The sequence below is a fragment of the Erpetoichthys calabaricus genome, chromosome 4 (assembly GCF_900747795.2).
Source record: "Erpetoichthys calabaricus chromosome 4, fErpCal1.3, whole genome shotgun sequence".
NCBI classification, from domain to species: domain Eukaryota; kingdom Metazoa; phylum Chordata; class Cladistia; order Polypteriformes; family Polypteridae; genus Erpetoichthys; species Erpetoichthys calabaricus.
The window spans coordinates 172,050,315-172,075,331 of NC_041397.2; the positions used below are offsets into that span (position 1 = coordinate 172,050,315).

Genomic DNA, 25,017 nt, shown 5'->3' on the forward strand with positions numbered 1-25,017 from the left:
GTAGAGTTCCTAAATGACTATATCCCAGCAAAGATTGTACATTTTAGGAGAAATGGTTTCTGCGATATCCGTTCTGAAGGCCAAGTCTTTTTCAAAAAAGTTACCTTGTTACTACAGGCTCCAGGTCTATTGTTTTGCTCCAGTTTGGTCCAATACTTATCCTCATATCCATCAAACACAATCTGACCTATGTACAAAGATAAGTGCTGTAATACAATGTTATAGTTTCATTTAACCAGAATATTTTAAGTTCTTCATTTAGTCATGGGACCAGGCCTGTTAATTTGCAAACTTTTTGCACAAGTAGTTTTTGAAATACATAATTTATTTAAATGTACATGTATGCACATAACAAATGTGCACTTGTACACATGCACACCAATGTGCACACACACACTCAAAGAGATGGTTGACAGCTTCTCTCTACCAGATCATATGCTGGATTTACATTTACTTATTTGGCCGACGCCTTTATCCAAGGTAACTTACAACATATATGATATTTCCTTTGGTTTTCCAATTGGACCACAGTGTCAAGTGTCAGTAGCAGGATTTGAAACCACAACCTCAGGGTTTGAAGTCCAAAGCCTCCCTCCTAATGAAGAGAAATAAATGAACTTGCATAGATCTGTAAAGATTGATGTGGGCAGAGGCATTAAGCCATCTCAGTAGCAATCTATCAATCTATACAGTTACTTTACTTGACCCACTGTGTTTAATTTCAAATTAATTTTGAAATGAATAAATTAATATTATTATTAATTTTTATTATTTAATTAATATTATTTAAGTTGTTAATTTGATTAAATTATCTGTTCATTTTACTCTTCATTTATTTGTATGCATAATAAATATTATATAAATTAATATACAAGATTTTCTGTTATGGTAAAGTACAATTGGTTTTATTGCACTCTACAACCTTCTGTTGAGTGATTTCCTGGGGTATCACTACATTGTAATTTACGTGTAAGTTCTGTATGGACCATTCCATACCGATTTTTGTAATGTCTGCCTAGATTTTATTATTACATTTCATTTTAAATTGCTGTAAATATTTCTTTGCTTCAGATATTATTTTTAAGCCACTAGAGTGAAAGAGCCAAATGCAGCATCCATCAGATTTTCAATGTATTTAATGTACTTTTTACAGTTTTTTTCCCATCTGAATGTATATTTTGTTACATGCACATAGATATAGCTTTGGAGAACACAGAGAGTATGTCAAGCCATTATTTTAGTTCAGCTTTCTTCTGGGAAGTGTATGGCTGTGTCTTCTTTAGTTTTAGACATCTTTGTTGTCAAAGTTTTCAAGGCTGAATTTTGTGCTTTTTATTTTAGATTAACAATTTCAGGATTTCCTGTGCACCAATAACCTTTCTCATGAAGTGTCCACCCATTTATACATTCTGCATCATATGGTTTAAACAGTCCTTCATAATAGTACTAGTGGGTTATCAGGCAGCTAAGCACAGCTTTGATAAAAATATCCCCATCATGATTTCAGCTTGTTGGTAAGAAGAACTGAAACGATTCTGTTATTGTCGATTGCATCTCTAGATGATCCATCTGGAGAAGTCCTGACCACACTAGAAAATGAAGTGCTGACCTGCCGTCTCATCATTTTCATTACCTTTCTTTTGTACCCTTTGCAGGCAAAGAAGTAAATGAAGGGATCCATGCAACTATTGAAGTTCATGAGGCATACTGTAATGTGCAGAGACACTTGAAATGCCAGTTTTTCTGAGCAGTTAGGATGGTGATGTAGTTTTTTTACCATGTATTGTATAATGTCAATATGATAGGGACTGAAACAAATTACAAACACCAAGATAACAAAAAAGATGACGCTGATTGCTTTTTTGTTCCGGCCAGATTTTTCTGTGAGGTGGTTTTGTTTTGCTGAAAAATGCAGTTTCCAGCACAGTCCAGAATAGCAAACCAGAATAGTTACAACTGGAATAACATATCCAATGAAAACTGCTCCAAGTAGCATGTAAGGTAGGTTTTCATTTTTGTCAATGGTTGGGTACTCCATGCAAGCAATGTAATCCCCATCAACTTCTAACATAGATTTTGCAAGTAGAGGCAAAGTTTGAGCCATGACTATAATCCATACAGCAACACAGATTTTTTTGACATTTTGTACTTTCCGGAAACGGCTAAAGCGAAGAGGCAAGACTACAGCAATGAACCTGTCCACACTCAAACATGTCATAAAGTTCACTCCAGCATAGGTGTTGATGTAAAAAATCAAACCATTTATCCTACAAAGAGCATCACCCATTGGCCAGTGGAAACCTAATGCATAATATACAATGCGCATTGGCAGCGACAGAGTGAAAAGGATATCAGAAATGACGAGATTGGTAGAATACAAGGTGGTGGAATTCATCTTCTTTAGGTTTGGCCGTATAACATGTAACGCCAATGCATTTCCTAGAAGTCCCACAACAAAAACAATAGAGTAATGCAGTGGCATCAGGATCCTTGCTGTACTTCGATGGGCATACCAGTCACAATTTTCAGAGTTGTTGGTCATATTCTCACTGATTATGGATTGCATCATATTCCAGTTGGATCTGCAGGTGAAAAAAGAAGCATACTATAGAAAAAATATACTGTAACAATGTCAATTAGACACTTTTTATTGGATTGCTCTGAAAACAAAATCTCAAAAATGGTAACAGAGGTTTCATCGAGCATTTTAAAAGATGTGGATCTTTTATATCTCAGTGATGAATGGAACATGTGGGAAGCCACACCTAGTGAAGTCTCTGGCATTACCTAGAGTTACTGATTATCAAAAGCATTCTGCCTGGTGAACTTTGAGCATGATTTAGGAAATGTACTGTTTGCAGGTTTTTATTTTGATGGTGGTTGGGTTGGGAGGTGCCATAATGCTTGGTGGTTAGATGTCAATCACAAGGTGTCTCAAGAAGCTTAGAACTGATCTAGAGTCAAACCAATTGAATGCTTTTTTTCAGGTTCTTGAAGTGAAACAGATAGCAGTGGAGCAGAATTTTCTTGTGAGACTTAATTATCATGTGTTAACATTTGGGGCAGAAGGTGGAAGAATGTAGAAATAGATTTTTTTGTGTTTCTACCACCACAAGGCTTTCTAACTATTCAGTTACAAGTACAGTATCTCTTTAAGTATCAAAAAATGTACAAGGAGAATATCAGTATGGTCATTCAATGCTGAATTGAGACAACATGTGGCAGGATCCCCTTTATAGACTTATCCCATCTGCACAGAGTTCCACCTTCTTTGTGTGTTCAAACACCGTTCTGGAACTTTGATGCATTTTGTCCCCCTGTGTATGTCTTTATCAGAAGATCTGTTGGATAATTACTGTAATTAACAGAAACAGAATAAACATAAAATATACTCTCAAACCACCCTTAATTCATTTCAGGGTTGTATAGGGCCTTAACAGAACAAGATGCAGAGGACAGAAAGATATGGAAGAAGATGATCCACTGTGGCAACCCCTAACGGGAGCAGCCGAAAGAAGAAGAAGAAGAAGGGCCTAAGCCTATTCCAGTGGCACTTGGTGCAAGGCAGGATCCTGCACTGGATCTCAGCCCATTAGCACAAGGACCAATTTGGAATCACCAGTTAATCTAATATGAACATCTGTAGGGATATGGGAAAATAATTCACAAAGTCAGAGAACCTGCTGATAAAAAAACAGACAATGCTCTGGTGTAGGATTATAGCCCAGGACACTGAATTGGTCTTTGATGTGAAACACCAATGATAGGTATGGTCAAAATAATGCATCTTTAATGTAAATTCCTTTTTTTCTCAGATCTCAATATTTTCTTCTTTATTTATTATTTCCCTTTTACTGTATAAAAAAATGTACTATACATATAACATTAAAACCACCTGCCTAATATTGTGTAGGATACCCTACCCCCCCCCCCCCCCCCCCCCAAAACAGCTCTGATCTACTGTGGCATGGACTCCACAAGACCTCTGAAGGTGCCCTGTGGTATCTGACACCAAGACAACAGCAGCAGATCCTTTAAGTCCTGTAAATTGCAAGTTGGAACCTATATGGTTCAGACTTATGTTCCCAGCACATCCCACAGATGTTCGATCAGATTGAGATTCTGGGGAATTTGTAGGTTAAGTCAACACCTTAAATGCTTTGTCATGCTTCTCAATCCATTCTCAAAACAGTTTTTGCAGCATGGCAGGGCACATTATTTTGCCATGAAGGGGTATACATGCTCTGCAACAATCTTTAGGTGTGTGGTACATGTCAAACTAACATCCTCATGAATGCTAGTACCCCTGGTTTCCTAGCAGAACATTTCCCAGAACATGCCCTGAAACGGAGGGAGCATGTATAAAAAGTTTTTGTATTTCTACAAATGTGTTGTGAAATGTATACAAATATCCTTAAATTAGTCTTCAATGTGCACTTTAATCATGTCTGAATTGTTTGATTTGTAATTTTAAACTGTGAAGCTGAGGGGTAAATCAAGGAAAAATGTTTGTCCCAAACATTATGGAGGGCACTATATTTCTCAGCTTTGTGCCTTTTAAGTAGAATTCTTAATTTTTCTATTAAAAATGTATTCTAAAAAGCTTTATCATGCCCAACATACTATCACTCAGGCAGATTTTTACTAAAGTGTTAATTTGTAATTTTAATTTGCTGATGTTGTGTTAGAATAACATACCTTTTTTATTGTTTGACTTCATGATATAAAATGCATGGTGAATGCTTGCTTTTATGTTCCACGCCTTTAGCACTTGTATTTAAAACAATGTTTATTGGTTGTGATAACTCTTGCAATAACATTTTCTGTTTCCTCCAAGTGCCTTATTTACCTCTTTGAGGCCACATTGTATCTCACCCTGAATGCATTTTCAACAAAAAATTTTCAAAAAAAATGCTGGGCTTTTTTTTTTTTTTTTTTTTTAGAAACGTGAGAAACTCTGAGGTTTCTATATAGTTTGATTGAAGAATGTTGGCATTGTGCAAATTTAACCCTGAAAATCACATAAGTTTTTTTTTCTCTAATTTCTCACTGCTGTAAGAGTATGAACAGTTAAAGGGGTACAAAGACTTATAATTCTTTTTCGTATTTCATTTCTACTGTTCAGTTCAATTCCAACATTATATTTTAACATATAACAAGCTGCATTCATTCTACTGTGAAGTTATACTTCTAGACTATCTCCCCACTGTCCTCTGTCTTGGGCAGTGGGAATAAGAGGGACATTCAGATGGGGTTGTCTAATCTCCTCTTCCAAAAAGAGTGCTCGGTGAGTGAATAGGTGAGGTGTGTGTAGTTTATCCAAGATAACTTACAAAGTCAGGATTCAGTACAGCTATTTTCATTCCGGTGGGTCAGTTGTCACATCAGCGTGTCAGAAGTTTGAAATAATTGGCAATCTTAAGGTTTAAGGGTCTTGGACACTATACTACACTAAAGTCTGAATTTAATAAGTGATACTGTGCCGACTGAGTTAACCAGGCTCACATTTGTGTCTCAAACACTTGTACAGTTTTAGTAGTTGGATGAATACCACCAGCAGTAAGTTTACTTTCCTTTAAAATATGCATATGCAAGCCTGAAGTGGTTGGTGCAGGTTTGAAAATGTTATGCTGTGGTTATATTTGCTTCACTGCAACTCCATGCCCACCAAAGGACACTAGATGATCGTTGACCATCATGTTCTTGCCCTGTCATTACAGTTTTCACAGTTCATTTGTATTAATAATCTATATGTTAATTTACTGTTTTATTTGCCAGTCTGCACTTGGCCAGAGCAAAACTAACTGATTGTCTTTTAAAAGCCATATTTAAAATGAACAGTTTGCTGTGTGACTTGATAGTGTGCTTTACATGTTGGAGTATAATCAAAAAAGAAATGCCTATTTTGTTATTTTAGGATTTAAATAAATATGATAAGTAAATGTGGTAGTTTGCCTGTCTCATATGATCAGCTCTCAATCTTAAAGTGTCCGTTTGTTTAATATAAAAGACCTAAGTTTTCCGTGAAGCAATCTTCTCCATTGTATATTAAGACCTCATGTTATTGTATTGGGAACAGGAAGGTAGCCTGAACACGGAAGTGGCACAGATGTAATGAATGATAAGTAAAATTTGGCAAGGTGACATTTGAAAAAGGGCATTAAATATCTAAAGTAAAATTGTATGAAAACTGAATAAAAATAAATAAAATTGAATAAAAATGAATTTGATAAAATAAAAATTCAATAAAAGCATGTGGTCATGGGAATAAATAAGATCAGAAAAACAGCTTTCATTTGTCAAATGTGCAATTATGAAATGAATAGAAATATATTTTCAAATGCACAGTATTTCTCTTTATGATTCTTTAATGATTTGGGGATACAAATAACTGTGAATGAAGGTACTGCTGTGCCCTCATGAGTTGGTAACTTCTATTTGGTGACTTTACAAGAACTTAACCAATGTATTGTATAGAATTTGTTTTTGAATTTTAGTCAGAGAAGAAAATATTTCCAGAGTTACTGGACAATACTTTTTTTGGATTTTATTAGCCAGTGGCACTTGAGCACATAAAGACACTTAATTGATTTATTTAATTTTGCGAACATTCCTCACAAGACATATTTCTTATTGGATAATGAGTTTGGCAAACTTTGGTAATATTTAAACATGCAAGAATGTTTATTTTTGTCACAATAATTAAGATTTCTAAAAAACTTGGCAGATCGCAAAGCAATTCAGGTGCCTTTTAGAATGAAGAGCTGAAGTCATACATTTTGAAAAATTATTTGTGTAGTAGAAAGCAATCTTCTAATTGAACCCCTCCCACACACTTTTTTTTGCACTTGCTGTTGTGTTGAGTGTCGTATAAAACGTGAACTTATTCATTGGCAGTCTGCGGTAGATGAGGAATTTTTTTCCTCTGCAGTGATAACTGAGGTAGCTGATCCTCCATAGATCCCAAACTGGAGAACAGGTTTGATATGGATGAATTGTGGGAGAGTTCATAAAATATAATTTTGCCTTAAATTTTAGGGGTAACTTATCTCTACATTCAATACATTTTTCTCAGACTTCGATAAAGAAATGTTCCTGAACTTGGCATGTTGCAGATAAATTGACTGAAAACATAGTCCATGGTTTGACATTATTTTTCTTTATTTTGTGACATTCCCACATATAAATGCGATGTTATACTTTTTAGATTTTTTAGTCCTTCTGTAGGAAGAAATTTTTCCATTTTATTATAAAAGCATACTGTATTGTATGTTTTATTAGAGATGTTAAAAGAGTCAGAAGCCACAGTTAATAAATAACGAAAATTTCTGAAGATAGATAGATAGATAGAGAACACAAATATAAAACCATTGTGTGATCAGTGATGGATGTAAAGAAGAAACCACTGGGTTATCACTGACAGCAGTCATGCTCACACAAATACTTTTTCATGATGGGTCAATTTGGACTTGGCAGGTGCGGTGAGGGGGCCTTGTTACCAGCTGTTCCACAGTGTCATCTTAACCCTTAATATGCAAAAATGTACCAAAAATATATAATAATATTTTTATTTTTTACATCCATTCATCACCGTAAAGTAAAGATAGTAATACAATGTGAAAGTTATGAGAAGTTAGCCAACAATTTAAATAATCTAATATTTGCATATAATCAATTAATTTGATCTAAGCATTTGTGCAGATTGTTTTTCTTACATCCTACCTATTACCAATATTTCAGTTTTTGTAATTTTAACCCCCATTAGTTTCCTGTTGTTTTTCAGACTGAACTTTAGAAATATGCACATCCAGTCACTGAACTGTGACACTAAATATAATTTTTGTTAAAATATATTTCTTGCGCAAAGAAATATTTAACAAAGATGTTTTTTATAAGCAAAGAGTTGACATTTCAAAACCTGCATTTTAATTTTGATTTTATTTTTAACTATACCATTTGTTTTAAATTAAGACAAAACAATTACAATAATTATTTTTATAAAACATACATTTAAAGTTATTTTTAAGTTGGGATCATTAATTGAGTTAAACTAAAAACAGATACTGTATGTTTGCATGAATTAATGAAAGAATTATTGTGACCAATATATCTGTTGCAAATTACTTTATGCTAAAGTCATAGTCATTCCCTTAATGATCACTGATCTTTATGTCATTGTGATTATTTTTCCAGCATCTAACATTGTTTTTTTAACATAAGTCTAATCTTAGATTGACTGAAACTTGTATGTTATGTATATAGTGTTTTTTCTCTTGTAGACAGTGTGGATAGATAGAAATGTAGTGAATAATAATATACAGATAGACAGTTGGGTGTGATACATGTGATATGTTGGTGGAGGCTGCCACTGAGGAATTTTCTTTGTTTTATTTGTACCTTCTTCTAATTTTATATTATTTTATTATAGTATTTGTTTAACTCAAAAAATTAAGCACAAAAATACAAGTGATTTTTTACTGACAAATACATCTATTGATCAGTCTGCTAAATGAAAAATGGTCTACTAGAATGTTCTTCTATACCATGACCTAGACCTTGTATCTCTGATTTCAACAAATTGAGTTCACTATTTAACGATGAAGTAAACTCTTCAAAACAAGCAGTTTCAAGACTGTTGTATCATGAGAGAGCAGAAAGCAAGCACTTTGTTGCGCAACCAGAATTTGTTGTGCAGATTCTCTGAGCGTTAGATATGTACACTCTCCAGCAGTAGTCAGTTGAGATCCCTTAAACAGATAACAAATTCATTTGTTTAGTATGGTAGAAATTTGTGTTGAAAAAATTAAAGTGGCAATGCCCTCAAGGTAAAAAGTGGTTGGGGAGTGCTACAGCTGTGATATTTTACTTAAAGAACAGGCAACCTAGAAATATTTGTAGGAGCCAAAACTTTAGGGAGAATGACATGGATTGGGGTATGGGTGATTTGTAATGTGGTGATGCTATTCCTTTATAGGGTAGAGCTTACACCCTGTAGTGACTTGAGAGGCTGATGGGTAAACCCTTGATGGGGGGGTTAAGAGACCACTTCCTTCCTAGGCTATTTTAACTCAGAGTACAAAGTGGAAATAGTAGTTCTCTGGAGGGTGTATGGGTAGTGAAGAGATGAAATTTGAGCAATGGTAAAAAGAGTAATCAAGCAGGCTGTTTCCACTGTCTCTCACCCCATCAGTGCCTTCTAGGTAGTTCTTGGTTTGTGTTATGTATTATGGTCTGGTTTATTGTAAATCCAAATACCAATTATTTTAATTAAATTGATACAAGTTATTAAAAATAAATTTATTGTGTATGAAACTGCTGACAAATTCAAAAGTCAAAGTGGGAAACTATGAATACTGTATTATTGTTCCAAACTGCTGAATTAATCTAGCCTCTGAAAAAGTAGAAAATAGTACTTCATGCATAGACTTTGTATATAAAATATTTCTTAAAGCAGAAATATGCATTTACTAAACCTGTATCTGCATAGTACATAGGCTAACTAAAAAACTAGCAATGCCTGATGCTCTTTTCTTAAGTGTATATGCTTGTTCACAATCTTAAAACTAGGCAAAATAATTAAAATTAAGAACACTTCATTAAAAGTTATAGCTATTACGAATTTAGATCTCAAATCTGATTAAAGTCAGAATGAAATAGATAGATGTTTATTTAGAGTGTATTGGAGTATATACTGCCATAGGCTATTTAGTAGGGATGATGCATATGTATATGTTCTCACTGTGTTTCTCTCCCTTTCTCAAAACTCAATAAAAATAACGATTAAATAGTGAGAAGTGAAAGAAATTAAAGTAAAAGTAACTGGACTTCAAAAATATTTCAACAATCAATGACGCAAAAAAAGAATGCTGTATTCTATGTGATGCAATAAAAACCACAGTTTACTCAGTCCATTTAGCAGTAAGAGGATAACGAGAGAAATAACTGGGTAGCTTTTCAAACATTATGATTTATAGTGTAAACAAGCAAGACATTTCTGAGGAAGAGTGATTAACATGCCAGAGACTTGGCTTACTGGATTCAATTCCTGATTGCAGCAACAATATTTCAGCTTTAGCAAATGAGCAAGCAAACCAAAATTAAAAAAAAATCCTTTATAGCTTACTGCTGTAATTTACAAAAGCATCACTTACCACGTGCAAAAGCTGAATGTCCACACTCTGACGTTTTCATTCAAAACAAAAAAAAAATCACTTCATTTTTATCTCATTAAAGTTTAAAGAAAGTTTATTTAAACATGCTTCAACTGGTAGATGACTTTGTTAAAATGAAGCCAAAGCAAAATGAGAAGTGCAACCTTCTCTTATGACAGAGTCACCATGGTAACACCATTTCCGGCCGTTTGTCTTGTAATTCGTTAAATTACTAGGAGGAGGGAAAACAATTTGAAAATATTTAATGGAAAGTGAAAATGCTTTGATCAAATTATTTGTAACCTAATAAGTAAAAAGCTTTTGATTTGTGTGTGCTGTTCTGTGTTAATATTATTTTAAAAATATAGCTACAAAGTATTATCCATTTTTCTGTGTAATCTAACCATTCTAAGTTAAAGACTACATTGGAATTCCACATGTCTAGTGTATCACACACTCTTGGCCTTCTGCCTAATAAACAAGAAACCTCATAGTATCACCTTCTGTGAAAGTGCTTCATTGTTGACCCACAAACACTAAAAATGCTTTAGTGGTTGTGGTTCAGAGATCTAGGCTTAAGTGTAATAAATTATTATTATTATTATTATTATTATTATTATACATGTGCTCCAGCTTTTGAGTGAAAGAAAGTATCATTATGCTGCGGTGGGCTGGTGCCCTGCCCGGGGTTTGTTTCCTGCCTTGCGTCCTGTGTTGGCTGGGATTGGCTCAAGCAGATCCCCTTGTCCCTGTAATTAGGATATAGCGGGTTGGATAATGGATGGATGGAAGGATGGATGAATAAAAGTATCATTATGAGTAGAAGATGGTGTTTTTATTTTATAAAAAGGCTGCAGAGAATAAGGGATTGCAAAGTAGGAGAAACATTTCAGGTAGATAGAACTGTGGACAAAATGAAAGAATAGCATAGAGGAAAACTAAGTAGAATAACATTTTCAGACATGTTTGCTAAGAGGAAATGAGAAAGCTAACTGGATCATCCACTACAGCAACATGTTTTGTCTCTATTGTATGCTTATAGATATTTCTATTTACCATAGCCAGCAGGTGCTGCCATCTCATTGGTGCTTAAAAGAAATGATGCCAACTTTTTTGCCACTGATTTGACAACTTTAGGTGTTAATCAGTGAGTAACCAGTTACAATTTCAACCTGAAATGTAAAAAAATTGTTAAATGAAAAAAGTTCAATATGCATGAAATGCCAACAAAAGCATACAGTGCATTTTTCTTCCAAATGTACAGACATTTGTGATGTGATGTAAAGAAGTGACAGCAGAACAAGAAAAATCTATAATGGAGACAGGGAAAGAAAATCATGAATAATTACATTTTATCAAGTACAAAATTGCAACAGCATGCTGCCCAGAACAGACCAGACCACTCTTGTTACCAACAACTTCAGCCCCTTTTGGGTGAACTACCAAATGCTCCCAAGGCCAGTTAAGATGTATACTCCTTCCAGATTATCCTGCGTCTGCCCAGTGCATTAAGGTCCTGTTTCTGAAGCTGCCTTCTATGAGAAGTTACTTATTCCACTCCTTGACATATTCCTATTTGTAGTTAACATTACCCCTCCTTCCTGAGAACTACTAGATGACATACAATTTTCCCTTCATCATTAATCAAATGTTTGCCATCTCCAAATCATCTTACTGACGTTGCACAGAAGAACTCTTTCTTTATCTTGAAAGGTTTCCTTACCCTAGTCTCCATCAGCATGTCATACACTTAGTGTCTTGACTGACACTAACAACCTTTTGATCATAACTCCTTGCAGCTGCCACTTGATCAGGTATCCATACAGACTTTATTTCCGTGATGTCTCCAGAGTTACAGGATACACTCTTAATAGAGGTGAAAATGGAATGTTCCTAGGACATCCTCACTACTTATTCACCAAGCTCTCTATCCATCTGAGCCAGCTCAACACCAAGTGGTGATCAGTTGAAAATTCACCATCTCTTTTAAACCAAGGATGCAGAACATATGGCCTTATATCACAACAAAGTTGAACATTAACCATTGTCTGACGCTGCCCTAGTACCAGGTACACTTATGACCAATCTTGTGTTTAAATATACTGTACCTTATAGGGTGACAGAATATTAACTGTAACTGGTGAAAACATCCAGAAAAATAAGTGACTGCTGGAATTCAGTTTAAACGGGCCATTTCTTCCTTAATTATCTCTCCAAGTATCTCCATCATTTCCCACATGCATGTTGAAGTCACCCATAAGATATATAGGGTCCGTAAAAGGCACCTGTTTAATCACCAAATTCAATATATCTAAAAAGGCTCAATACTCTGAATAGGTGTTATATATGTTGTGATGAGTACCAATGGCTGTTACCCAGCCGAGACGCCAGCTGGATAGAAGGATCTGGGGAGAGAGCATCTACAAAGCACTACCTTCCTCAGGACGCTAGAGGGCAGCCTTCCTGGGCAGCTGTGGCACCACGGATTCCAGCAAGGCATGCTGGGAGTTGGAACCCAACGGGGCTGTGGGTTTCCATCACACCTGGGAGTAGTTCCAGTTAATTCTGATGAGCCACCTGGAGCACTCCCAGGTGTAACATAAAAGGAGCTGCCTCATTCCAGTCGGAGAGCCAGAGTCGTGAGGAAGAAGGACGAAGCTTGCCACTGGAGGAGTGGAGGCACAAAGGAGAGAGAGGGGGAGGGAGGGGGGAGAGAGAGAGAGCTGTAAACTGTTTTGGTGCATTGTACTGTGCTACTGTGGGGAACGAGGGAAAAGCTCTTCCCCACTTATAAATAAACATGTGCTGTGCTGGAACTCGTGTCTCTGCCTATCTGTGTCTGTGTTTGGGGAGCTGTATGCCCCCTGGTTTCCACAATGTACACAGGCAAACCTTTAGTCTGCAGGCTGTCATGATCTTGCTTAATAAATCTAAGCAAATCTTACTCAGAACAGGTACTCTGGAACCCATTCCTAGGGTCAAGCCTGGATTGGTTTTTATTGACAAGAGTTTAGTGGTCAGGTAGCTTAGTTGGACTCAGCTGCTTTATAGGTTTACCACCACCTCCATGGTAAAGTGTGTGGGTTGGATGCAAAGCTAGTCAGGGGACAAGCTAGAGTATGAACGACCCTAGTATAAAAGGCCTTGGCAATGGTTCTTGGGCACTAGAATGCAAAAAGTGCATATTTCAAGTGTAGCCTAATTCTAAATAAAAGCAAATGTGTGGAAAACTGTCCCTTAATACAGTTATAGATTATAATGAACATCAGAATAGGTTTATATTGACCTGGAAATGCATCTGTAGCATGGGAGGCATTTTCTGCACTCATGGTTCAGTCTGTTTAAGAACTGATGAGTTATACTGAATATGGCACCTGCTGTTTCACAATTTAGTGTTGTCTCCTTACTTAGAAGTTTACTATGATTCTTTTGTTATAGGTCATCCAGGAATTTCTAGGACTAGAAAATTATTTTTTGATATATAATAAAAATGTTGAATGTTGAATGTTTTCTAAAGATGTAACACAGTGTAAAAAAATGTAATAATTACTGGCTGAAAGATTTCCCATTATTTTTGTCAGTTCTAAAATGCACAAGAGCAAATTTTATATCACTGTTATTACTGGTATACTTCTGTTGTGATGTAAGATTTTGTATATAACTTGATAAATATTTTGTATGTCTTTATTTGTAATTTAGGCAAAGCAATGTAATTTAGTGTTACTTTGGTGAGAGGCATTCGTGTTTGCCCCCCCTTTACGACTGAGTCTCTTTGAATTTTAAGACAGAGTTGGGGGAAGGGGGTGCTTGATATGGGTGTTTCTCTGCTAGAGTCTTTCAACCCCCCCGCAAGGAAGCCAGGTTGCCTAACTGGCAAACTTTAGCTTAACAAATGGTTTTGGGGGATGGCAGGTATTAAGATGTTCTATTTCCCCACTGGTCTGAGGTATGCTTGTTTGGAATTGGCTTGTCTCAGAGGCCTTTAAGTACTATGATGCCCTATTGGCTCTAGGGGTTGGACAGAGAATCTATAAATCTACTTGTTCAACCACATTCTCTCTCTCTTACTAACCAACATATGATGAAGAAGTATCTCTCTCTTACTAACATCTGAAAGAAGCATCTCTTACTAACCTCTGATGATGAAGACAACACAATGGAGACCACAGCTTAGCAGCCATATTGGAACAGGCATATGGCCTGTTCTGAAGAAAGCTGAGCACCAATGATGCCTTAACTAGAGACATTTTAAATAACTACAATTCTGTGTGCCACCTGAAACTACACATCACCATTTAATCAGGTTGTATGGTTGCCAATATTCAAATGTACTTTGCATATTGTTATTATTTATGAATATTACCAAAAATACATTGTTTTATGTGTAACTTAGTTCCTGCTTGTCTTTTTACTACACCTAATTGTCTATAGATATAGAAGGAAAGGTGGGGATAAGTTATATACTATAATACCTTATAAACAGTTGTAAGTCTATGAGATTAGGCATTTTGACAAAGGCTACTTATTAATAATACAATAGGGGAAAGTGGACCAACATATTACTCTACCAAGATAAAACAACTTCTAATAGGTGGTTTCACCATAATTTGTTTGTTGTACCGTGGATTATAAGGGATATGGGCAGATGAATGATTCTGGGTACCACAGAACAATTTTGTTTGCACATTACTATGGCATGTGAAAACACTTTTAGCCAGTGTATGACAAAGCTGGTTTATTACTAATTACTTTTTTTTTGTTTTGCACTATATTTCTCCTTTACCTATGACATCATTCTGACTTTACATGGGTGTCATTTATAGAGCAACTATTATCATGTTTGAAACCAGTGTCATTATCAGTTACTGTTACCTGTTAACTTGGAACAGCTTATGTATAAGGTTGATATTTTCAAGGTACTGTGCCTAAATGTAGGCATACTAATAGAAAAACTGCCACTTAAAAAGTAAATATAATACCTTTAAGGTAGTTCCTAATTGTAATCTATTGAGTGACTGCATAAAACCAGACAAAGACCAGAAGTGAGCTAATTATCTTTTAATAATTTGGCGACATGCCAAATGCTTCAGTATTCTCCTTGTATACAGCGTGCCCCTCAAAGTATTCTTAAACCTGCTTAATTCAAATCAGGGTCACAATGGGCTGGAGTCTTTCCTCACAGGACTGGGCACAAAGCTTTAAACATCCCTTGACAGGGCGACAGTCCACTTCATGGCACAAACATGCACAACTTCCATTGGCACCAATTTAGAGTCATCAGTCACCATAGCATGTGTGCCTTTTAAAAAGTATGTGCCAAACCAAAATACTTAGAGAAAATCCTCATGCAGATACAGGGAAAAAGTGCAGACCCAATACAGACAACAACCAAGTGCCAGATTCAAACCCATGACTTGGGATCTATGAGGCCACAGTGTTACGCACTGCACCAAAAGTTGTAGAAATTTATTTCACATCATTCAACTTGAAGTTCCAGTTTGAGTTTTATGGGAGAGTAAAACGGTAAAAAAAAATGATGTCAAAATGCATTGTTTTTTTGTGGTACACTTTTTGTGTGCCGTAAGAATTCAAAACCTTACTACTTTCCTGATAAATATCAAAGAAAGAGCTACAACCATCTTGATAGAGCTACATTTTAAAGGCACAGGACAGAAAAAGTTAAAAAACAAAAAGAAGCACCACTAGTACAACATCTGATGATAAATTTAATTGTTGACATAAAATCTGATTAAGCAAAAAAATGAACAAACATTTTACTCTACTTTGAAAATTTAACACAATCGTGTTTTTCCTTCTTTAATCCAGTTCAGATTTCTTTGTAGCTTCTAAAACCAGTTTGCAGAAATATATAATATTTGGTACTGTAAAAATAATTTCACCCCTGTTACCTATGAGTTGTACATTGTAAGCCTTGTAAAGTAAACAATACCTTTTAATTGTAATAATGACAACATTCAGGCCTTTTCACTTTATTGTCCTTAAACTCTGTCCTTTGGCGACATTCTCCAGAAAGCCCTGTATTCTATGTGGCTTTTAAAGAATTTCTTGTAAATCCCAATAATACAGAGAGTCATCTTTAAAATAACTGCTAATTTATAATTTTTGGCTTGAGATACACTTGGATTATTATTTGGAATCCTTAGTTAATGGTCTTAAAAACAGTTTATTTTCCTCCTTCTCAAGAACACTACTTATCATTTGCTTAGTTTTATTTGTAAGTCTTACACTTTGGTATTGATTTGTCTAAACAGTTTCATGAACTGTCTTGCATATAGCTATAATTATAAACGCAAGAAATTTTCTTGCAGCTGTTGGGGTTTTTCCACTGATTTTGTATTTACCGTCTTCATGCTTTACAAATGGTTTAGGAGGAGACCTCCAACAAATGCAAATATAACTCTTCATTTTGGGTGCGTCATGCTAGTCAGTCATCCCAGGTATGCAAAGCTGCCATTAGTGTGTTTTTTTAGTCTCTTGTAATGGATTTGCCAGCTTTAGAATCTCTTGTGGCCATTATGTTTTTTTACTATTTTAGGAAATACTGAAAGTACATTTTTCAGAGGCTGTTCCTTCATTTTTGTTGCTGAGGAATGTTGTTTTGAAATATTATGTTGCAAGTATTGTTCACACACTTCTATGATAACAACTGCCTTAAAGTTTAGTTTTATTTTGTTTCTGGATAAAGTTTTAATGGACAGCATTCTAAGTAATACTATTATGTTGGCAAGGGTTTTTATTATGTGTAGTTGATGAAAATATAGATGGAAAGAAATTGTCCAAAAGCTAAGTATTATCACAAGAGCAGTTACAACAGTAATGTCTATACTTTAAAAAATTCAAGCTTAAGGTGTAACTTATAATTTTGTAAGTTTTATACAGGCAGCCCAGAAAATCATAATATGATTAGAATGTGGTGATTTAAAAATAAAATAAAATTAAGCATCTTTTCTGGTGTATTTGGACTTGATTCTTTTTCTTGAGACCTTTCAAAGACACTGCTACTGTTAACAGGAAAAATACTTTTTTGGTATACCACCCCAACTACAAACATCACTCCACTTTCCATCACAGAATATCTTCACTCTCTTGCAGTCTTTGTCGTTTTAATGTGCTTAGACTGCCTCTGCCTTTTAATGTCTCCAAAAAAATACTTTTCTATAAATTTTCTACTCATTGATTTTAGATAAACTGCATTAGTCTTTTGACTGCGCTAATCTTTGTCCTCTTTTTCCATCAAGATCACTATCAGTTTTCCTTCTATGCTAAAGAGGCTTCCTTAGAATTTAGAATTGTAGCCATTTTCCTGCACTTCTCCCATGTACCTCTCACCATTACCATAGATGCATTCACATTCACCATGCTACATAATAACAAAAAATGCTTAATTTTTGAAAACACTTCCACTGAGCTTGTTGGCTGTCTTTATATATAATTATTCCAATATCCCATGTATTGAACAGCTCATCCTGGCCAATTGTTCTTTTACATTCGTCCATTAGTTTGCCATCTTCTGAATTTATTTTAAGGCCTTTCCTTCCCAGAAAGTTTTTTTGAGTATCTTCTCTTTCATTACCATTGTGTTCATACAAGATTAGAGACAGTGAAGAGCATCCATAGCTATCCCTTACATATTTCAGATTATAAATTATTATAGGAGACAGCTATTATTTTGTATTCTATTAGGCCACTGTATAAAGATCTGTGTGTGATGTTTAACTAGGTAGTCTGTACTATGAGGTAATCTAATAAAGAAGACTCAGTTATTGAAAGTATGTATTGTAATAGTATTATTCTCTTTTTAAATGTTATGGTAGCCAGAACATAACACATATTACCATTTCCATCATTATCAATAATAGAGACAGAACAGAAGTCTCACCTTTCATTATTCTTTTCATTGTCATGACCACTGTTTTTGCTTCCTCACATATAATCAGTACTGTATTTTATTTTCTCAACACCCATTTAACCACCTGTCACAGCTCGAGTTACACAGCTTTTTTCTCCTTTTTCCCTCCACATTTAATTTCTGCTTATTCAATTACAATTTAATTGTAATGTTTTGTTCCAGATTTTCTTCACTAATTCATAGCCACTAGATTGAATTTTTTGTTTTGTTGTTTTTTTGATTATGAACACCTTTCTGCTTTCCTTTCTTCTCTTCCTGCAGTAGATGGAAAAATATAGGTTTTCTTTAATGTAACTCATTGTTTGCCTTAATTTTTATTGCTCCTTAAAATCTTCTCTTCCTCTCAAATACCTTTGCTATTTCACAATTTCCCCAGGATATATCTTGGTGACTTAACCAAAAGCTTCCTCACCCATGTTCAGTTTGAAATTCTTAATAGTTTCCCACTTCCAATTCACAGCACTTATGTAAGCAATGTCTCTGCAGACATACTTGTTGCACTTTTCTTGTTTAGCTTCTGGTGCTGTAAGCCTCTGAACATATGTCCTCTTACTTTTCCTTAGACTGCTCACCAAAAGATAATCTAACAACCAATTTTATGATGCATATTTTCTCAAAAAAGAAATGTCATACTTTTTACCAGGCATTATTTACTTTTCATTAACTCTAAGGCTATTGTACTTTTAAAACTTCCTTTGACTGCCATTTCCATTACATCACTGACCTCTGTCATACTATTAACTTATTGTATATTTCAGAACTGAGGCCTCCATGAACTTCATAAACATCACCACTGAATTCATCAAGTTTTTTCAAGTCAGTACCCCATACAATTGCTTATCGGTACAATTGCCAATAAAAAGTATCTTAGATGGTACTGCCTATCTGCATGAGATTTTGAGATCATTTGTAATTTTAAAGATGATTTTAGGTAATCAAAGCAATAAATTATACTCCTCGCTCCAACCATGTTATTTTTAGTTATTAGCATATGAGCTCATTATTGTCTTAGTTTTTCCTTGTACCTTCTGACACTCACACAGTAGAAATTGAAACCTTTATTTTCCTTTCCATCTATTTCTCATTTTAATACTAATTTCAGTATTTCACCAAATACCCAAAATTCCATTTTCAGTTTTTAAATTCTTCTCTAAACACCCTTATTTACTCACTGTAGTTGTAATCTATGTCCATCGTAACATTAGTGTCCCTTAGTTGTGGAGAAGCCAGGATCCGTAGCTTTCCTTCTATTATATGAAAGTATGTGGCACCCATCTGGGTACTTCAAGGGATTACCTGCTAAAGGCCAGCTCATGGCACTCGTAATAACAAGTAGTTGCCTAGTGCATATGCTTATAGGGAGTGAGAGGACACAGGCAGTTTAGAAAACTCTGTCAGTTTTTAAAGATGGATTTTTGAAAGGAACCCACTGTGATTGATTTAAGTTTTGAACCAAATGATCTTTTTTAGTCTATTTTGCAATTAAAAGAGTAATAATAATAATAAAAATGTTCTTAATGTTGTTTGAGCAGCGTTCATGTCACCCTGATTGACCAAGTGCCCAGCCTACTGGTGGAGCAGTATAGAGCAGTGGATCAACCTAAGAGAATTTAAAAAAAAAAACTTCAATTCTTTCATTTATTATTTTTTTACTGTTTATTACAAGCATAATTCATATTACATTTACAAATTTTTTTAAATGGTTATTATTTCTGCCTAACAGTTTCAGAGTCCTGAGCTCAAATTCAGGCCGGGGTACTGTCTGTGTGTAGTTTGCATATTTTCTGTTCATGCTTTGGTTTCTTCCAGTGAATGTGCTTGTGTGCAATGCAATGGTTTCCTGTGCAGGGTGGGCTACTGTCATGTCCCCACTCTTTCAGTAACATGTGCACAATATGTTTAGATTTAATTTTGATAGTGTATTATATTGTGGATTATTGTATTTTTAATTTATTGATATTGAAACAAAAGCAAAAGCCAGTAGTGCATTTCTGTGTGCCATTAATATTATGTTTAGGAAATCGTTATTTGATGAATTAAAATACTTTTTACATTTGATAAACAGTTCATTAGAACTATTTACAGTTTTACTGGTTAGTCAATGACCATGCACCAATAGCACTTGCTGAGGAGTGTGGAAAAAAAAGTTCTACTATTTCTTTAGCAAGCAGTACAGTAAACCCCCAAAATTCTCTGGGGTTACGTTCCTAGAGCACCTGCGAATTGTGAAAAACCGCAACTTTTGTATGTGGTAAAAAAAAAAAACTATTTTTATAGTTTAAACCCTAAATATGCCCCCAAAACACTTTAATTTCAAACTCAGCTTAATACATTACCTAAAAATAAAGAATGTAAAGGAAAACATGTATACTGTACAGTACTGTACTGCTATGTCTCCTGCAGTGCTAGAATGTAAAATACCGATGTTACTGCTATAGGTACTGTAATTCATGCAAGCATGTTTTCATTGTCAGAATCCTTAGAAGGTGCAGGGTGTTTTGGCAGCATCTTGGGGCTTTAACCCTTAAACTGCCACATACTTGGTGGTTAATGCATCCCTGGATGCCAAATACTTTTTTGCTGCACTTTAAGTAAACGTCACAAGTCACAAAGAAAAAGTGAAATTTTAATGGAACACATTTTTTTTCATGCAAAGAGCATCACAAGTACTGCAACACTGATCATTTTACACAGTGCTAATGAACTGTAAAAACTATTTAAAAAACTACTGGAACAATATGTACAAGGTGCAACTGACGCCATGGATGAAATTCAGTAAATCACTGAGCCAACTGCACTTGAACTGGCTGCACTCAAGCACACAGAGGTAAACGCTGATGCTTGCAGGCTAGTCTAGTGCAGTGGCTCAATCCCAGAGACAGTGAGGCTGCAGTGCTGCAGGGTGTCACGCTTGGGTCACAGAATTGCACAGAAACAATAGAGATTGTAGAGACAGGAACTTTATTCAAACACTTCAAACAAACATGTCTCTTTCAGAAGTAAAACAAGCTCAGTATGCAGTTAGTTCTCGATTAAAGAATAGACAAACATCATAGGGGAGCACAACCCCCAACAGGAGCAGAGGATGTCTGGGGGAGGAGAGAGAAACAAGGCAATCAGCCAAAAAGGACAGGTGCTGTTCAGTCTTTTAAGTATGCGTAGCATCACACAAGAAGCATATCATGCGACAGAGCAGCCGCAAGTAAGGGAGCAACATGAAAGTAGTCTATCAGCGTTTTTTAAGGGGGTTGCTCACAAGGGGCTGGCAGTGGTCATGAGCTAGCTGCTCAACGAATGTACGACACTGACTGATCAGCTCCTGCGTGCTTCCAAATGGCACTGGGAAATGACTATAGCCGGTTGTGTGCGGTTTAAGGGTTAAGAGGAACAAATGGAAAACACAAGAACACTCAGCTGGAGATGCATCACAGTCAATCAGCAGCAAGGAGAAATTAATAATGCTGTAGCAGTCCGGTGCTGCTAAGATTCACACCGTCGTGATTTAGTTATTTTTATGGTGGAGATTCCAGGACGCACCCAGCCTTGGCCCGACCCGCACGCACTCACAAACAGAGACAAAAACAAAGCAAACAGGTAATCAAACAGCAAATAAAGAATGTAATGAAAACAAATAAATGAAAACAATGATACCATCCCTGTTCCCCTTACGGCGATTACACATTAAATACAACAAAGCACAAACAAAACACGCACAGTAAATCATGAAAACGGCAAAGGATGAAATGTAATTATGAAAATAGATAGTCCAGAGATCTGCACGTTGAATGGGAATGTAAAGATAGTCCTACCGCTAGTTCCTGAAATAGTGAAGATGGGTGGACGGGTTCAGGAGCACTCCTTTCTTTGCAGGATGGCCATGAATCCACTTACAGTCCTCATGTACACAGGCAGATGGCAGACAATCCAGACGCCAACCATGAAATGATTCAGGATAAAATGAATAAGTACAGGTAACCCAACAGGTAGCAGACAGACAGGAACTTGAAACACAAATTACAAAAACTTTTTTTTTTGCTTTTGGTCACCGGCCCCTGACATTCTTTGACCCCAACAGCCCCAGCACCCTCGGCAGAAGACCAATCAGAGCCACTGCAGGGATTGCTGGGAGTTGCAGTTTGAAATTCTATTGGCTACTTTCACCATCCCAAGCCGCATTTTCCTCTACAGTTGCTTCCTGTTCTCTCTACAGTACAGTATTGCCACAAAAAAAGCCATAAAAATTGCAGAGGATATTTGCGGTTTCCGCTAACAATTATTAGATAGGTTCTAAGGAAAAATCCGCGAATGACTGAGGGCGCGAACTCTGAACCGCAACTTTGCGGGGGTCTACTGTATTCCAAAACAACAACAACAAGAGTAGTAACATTTATTTACAGTATATAGCACATTTTCATACAACAATGTAGCTCAAAGTGCTTTATAAAATGACATAGAGAAAGTTTCAAGAAAAGACCAGCCAGTCCCCACTGGGCATTCTACCTAACATAAATGTTCCTAAATTAAACTTTATTTTTCATGCATAACATGATAGTATTTGATGAAATTGGTCTTGTGGGCTGCTGAAACACTTATGGTGCAGATTGCCACCACAGAAGAACTGGAAAAGACAGCAGAGAATGGTGGGGATTAGTACAGATAGCAGATCCCTGAAGAATGTGATAATTCTATACCTGTATAGTCTATTAGGAATACAACTGAAATGTAGCCACGAAAAGTCAAATTAAAATAATTGTTTTTTCAGCAGCTTCTTTAAAAATGTTCCACAGTACTCGCCTGGCGAATTTCTGTTAGTGAAGTATTCCAGATTTTAGGTGTATAACAGCAAAAACAGCCGCCTCACCACTTCTTTTAGACTTGGCTCTTGGAATTAGAAGCAGACCTCAATTTGAAGATTGGAGTGTAGGGGGACAGGCATTCCAAAGTATTGGACAGAGCAAGATTATTTAATGCTTTATAAACAATTAATAGTGTTTTAAAGTCAATTCTGAACGACATAGGTAACCAATGTAACAACGCCAAAACTAGTGAGATGTGCCCAAATTTTCTTTTTTCTAGTTAAGATTCTGGCTGCTGCATTCTGCACTTAATTGTCCTAGTAATCTGAATAATATGCGATTAAATGTTTAGGTCAGAGGTAGTGATTACCCCTAAATTCTTTACCTCAGCTTTGATTTTTAAACCTAAGGGATCAAGTTTATTTTTAATGCCTTTGTTATATCCATGTTTGCTAATCACTAAGATTTCTGTTTTGTCTTTGTTTAGTTTGAGAAAGTTACTACTCATCCAATCGAAATACTGCTAAGACATTGGATCAGAGAGCCAAGAGTATCAGGGTCATCATATGCTATTGATAAATAAAGCTGTATGTTGTTTGCATAGCTGTGGTAGCTCACCTTGTGCTTTGAGATAATCTGACCTAATGGAAGCATGTAGATTTGAAAAGAGCAGCGGACCCAGAATGGATCCTTGTGATACACTATATACAATATCATGTATCTCTTAAGTATTTGTACAGTCACCACAAGTAACAAAGAATTTTCGACCAAGTACGACTGAAACCAATTTAAGATGCTGCTGGAGATGCCTACCCTTTGTCTAAGGAGATTTAAAAGAATACCAGTAACAGCGCAATGCACAATAATGTGCAGTGAATACACTCGACTCGAGGCTGATGCACTTGCTGCTTCCTGAGCAGCTCTTCTTTTCTCCACCCTAGCGGCCCGCTTCTTCTTTTCTTTCGTCTGCATCTTTTTGCATTAAAAGTAATTAAGTCAGTGTTTGTGTTGCAATTACTTAGTACGTTTTCTTTAATTTTTCACTTAAGCTGGCACTTAGGTCTTCAATCTGCCTCAAGAATTATTTAAGATATGAAGAGGTAGGGGAAGTGACGGTGAAGGTAGTAGGGATAAGAATGGCGCCCGAATGCATGCGCTGCACAGCTGCTGCCGAGAGTTGATTCTACAATAAAATAAAAATAAAAAGAGGAGTAATCTTGGAGGTCAATCATCACCTTGAAAGCGGATAGTAGACATCACATAGTATATATGTACCAAATTTCAGATCAATAGTTCAAACGGTTTGCGAGCAACAGGTGATTAAAATCCTGGACAGGCAAATGAACAGCCAAGGCAGCATATTAAGACTGCGGTCTATTTTGTCAAATGCTGCACTCAAGTGTAAGAGAACAAGAACAGCTACATGGCCTCTGTCTGCATTAACCTGCAAAGCATTTACTACTTTAACCAACACAGTTTCTATACAATGCTTTGTTCTAAAACTGGACTGAAACTTGTCAATAATATAATGCTTATTCAAGAAATCATTAAGGTATTTAATAACTGCTTTTCCTAGAATTTTACTTAAGAAAGGCTGGTTAGAAATAGGTCTAAAATTATCAAAGACAGAGGATTCGAGATTATTTTTCCTGAGTAGGGGTTTAACAACTTCAGTCTTTAGACAGTCAGGGAAGTCCCCCGTATCTAATGACGAGTTAACTATCAATAAGGACATCGGAGACTTCTTTAAAATAAGCTTGTTCGTACTGGGTCAAGGACACAGGTGGAGGGCTTCAGTTGAAAAACACATGTAATATATCTATACACAGAGGAACTAACTTGGAAACATATTCTTAATGCTCAAAAAAATTTATTGCATCATTTCTCAATGATTATTTAGTTATTTCGCAAAAATATTGCTTTCTAAATGCCAGTAGATCATGCAGCTAGTGAAATATTCATCATTTGTATAGTGGCAAGTAGGCAGTACATTTTTATACAACCTTTAACACATTATTAATTTGAATTAAGCAACTAACAGAAAACACCAGATAAACTGGCCACAAAACTAGATTAGGAATATAGAAAGAAACTCAGGCAGACTTTTTAGGTTTCATTTTAGTGATCAAGCCTTTATAAG

General features: G+C 35.8%; 3 protein-coding genes across 3 annotated transcripts in view; 1 reads left to right on the forward strand and 2 right to left on the reverse strand.

Moving 5' to 3' along the window:
- Positions 1-25,017, reverse strand: part of rpl24 (ribosomal protein L24) — a 730,678-nt gene that overhangs the window by 274,769 nt on the left and 430,892 nt on the right. The window lies entirely within an intron of this gene.
- Positions 1-25,017, forward strand: part of ubac2 (UBA domain containing 2) — a 335,736-nt gene that overhangs the window by 174,780 nt on the left and 135,939 nt on the right. The gene's annotated exons all lie outside the window — the stretch shown is intronic.
- On the reverse strand, positions 1,119-10,291 carry gpr183a (G protein-coupled receptor 183a). The gene is made up of 2 exons (XM_028799947.2): positions 10,152-10,291; positions 1,119-2,582 (listed from the first exon to the last, which is right to left on the reverse strand). The coding sequence occupies exon 2, from the start codon at positions 2,567-2,569 to the stop codon at positions 1,496-1,498; it is 1,074 nt and encodes a 357-aa protein (XP_028655780.1). The 5' UTR covers positions 2,570-2,582; positions 10,152-10,291; the 3' UTR covers positions 1,119-1,495.

Bases quoted from the DNA above. Each gene is read 5' to 3' on its own strand.
- gpr183a (XM_028799947.2), bottom strand. From the start codon at position 2,569: ATGATGCAATCCATAATCAGTGAGAATATGACCAACAACTCTGAAAAT.